The sequence below is a fragment of a genome, assembly GCF_019968955.1.
Source record: "MAG: Porospora cf. gigantea A chromosome Unknown PgA_NODE_6102_length_1738_cov_392.128, whole genome shotgun sequence".
Taxonomy (NCBI): Eukaryota; Apicomplexa; class Conoidasida; order Eugregarinorida; family Porosporidae; genus Porospora; species Porospora cf. gigantea A.
Window position 1 is genome coordinate 1 of NW_027151798.1, and position 1,538 is coordinate 1,538.

The 1,538-nt window shown below is 55.1% G+C and overlaps 1 protein-coding gene across 2 annotated transcripts; it reads left to right on the forward strand.

The window, feature by feature from the left end:
- KVP18_000837 (uncharacterized protein) lies at positions 1-1,313 on the forward strand (the record flags this gene model as incomplete). 2 transcript variants are annotated; one of them, XM_067950295.1, is made up of 2 exons in its annotated part: positions 1-952; positions 989-1,313. In XM_067950295.1, coding segments are annotated over 2 exons (1,277 nt in total), but the record flags the coding sequence as incomplete, so codon positions are not given. The 2 variants fall into 2 exon arrangements, with proteins under 2 accessions (XP_067807378.1, XP_067807379.1); XM_067950296.1 differs by having other exon boundaries at positions 183-952.
- Between the last annotated feature and the right edge of the window lie 225 nt (positions 1,314-1,538).

Consider the following 1,538-nt stretch of genomic DNA (forward strand, 5'->3'; position numbering starts at 1 on the left):
TAAGCTGCAAGATTGGCACCGGGGAGAACGGAGAGTCGCTGGGATACGGGTTTGTCCACTTTGAATCTGATGAAGCCGCCCAAAAAGCCATAGAACGCGTCAACGGTTTGACACTCGCTAACCAAGTCGTGTACGTAGCCTCTCATGTTCCTAAGAGTGAGAGGCAAGGCGTAAAAGAGGCCATGTTTACCAACATCTACGTGAAGAACTTTCCCCAAGAGTGGACACAATCGGAGTTTGACGCGGTATTTCGAGTGTACGGCGAGATAACCTCCAGCGCCATTAGAGCAGATGCACGTGGACGCTGCTTCGGATTCGTGAACTTCGAAACAAACCACGCCGCCAGGGAAGCAGTCAACGAGCTGAATGGGCGAGTAATACTTGAGGGCAGCTTGGTGAGTTCTGAAGACAACGCTGCGGCTCTAGAGGATAACCCCGAAGCTCCGGTGCTGTATGTCGCCCGATCCCAATCTAGAGTGGAGCGCCAGCAATACTTGAAGGAGCAGTACCAGCACAACAAGCAGGCGGAGAAAACTCGCCACACAGGCGAAAACCTCTACGTAAAGAACCTCCCTGAGGATGTAGATGACGACAGACTGTTGGAAATGTTTTCATCTTTCGGGCCAGTGACGAGTGCGAAGGCGATGACCGACGAGCGAGGGAAATGCCGTGGCTTCGGCTTTGTGTGCTTCCACAGCGCGGAGGACGCCGCCCGCGCCGTGACAGACATGCACGGTAAGCTTGCCGGCGGGAAGCCTCTCTACGTCACCATTGCTGAGCGCCGAGACACCCGCACGTCTCGACTGCAGAACCACAGGATGCAGGGTCCCAGACCGCCTATGATGTTCTCCGGCCAGGTACCGCCTTCGTACATGTACCCACAGCAGCTAGGCCGTCCTATGATGGCCGCTCAAAACTACATGTGGAGGCCCCAGCAAGGTCCAGGTGGAAGGTAAGGTCAGCGCATCAGTCTCTCACATTTCCGCAGAATGAACGGACAAAGTATGGTCTCAGAGCACCGTGCGCCCGGGCCGGCGTTTCCCCAGGCCTACACCCCCAGCGCATCGGTGGACGTGCAAGCACTGGTCGATGAACTCCAGACCGCTCCTGTGGAGCGCCACAAACGAGTCATCGGTGAGAAGCTATACCCTGTAGTCGCTCGCTGCGAGCCGGAGGCCGCTGGGAAGATCACAGGCATGATGCTGGAGATGAACAAGGAAGAACTTCTAAGGTTGATGTCCAACGAGACCGATCTACGCAGCAAGATCGCTGAGGCTCGTCAAGCGCTGAAACAGCGCAACATTATGCCTTGAGAATTCGTGAAAATTATAATCCCGAACTGCCACGAAGATGGGAGAAATGAGAGTTATACGCACACGACTCTTTCCAACAAAACAGGGGGCGGAGCAAGACGAACTGTCAGCTTTGGCCAACCAGCTTAACGACTTTAACTGGCGTTCAGACGCCTTCGAGCAGATCGGGCAACGCCTGGACAGTGATGATTTCCCCACGATGTACACAGGAATCAGCGACCTGAA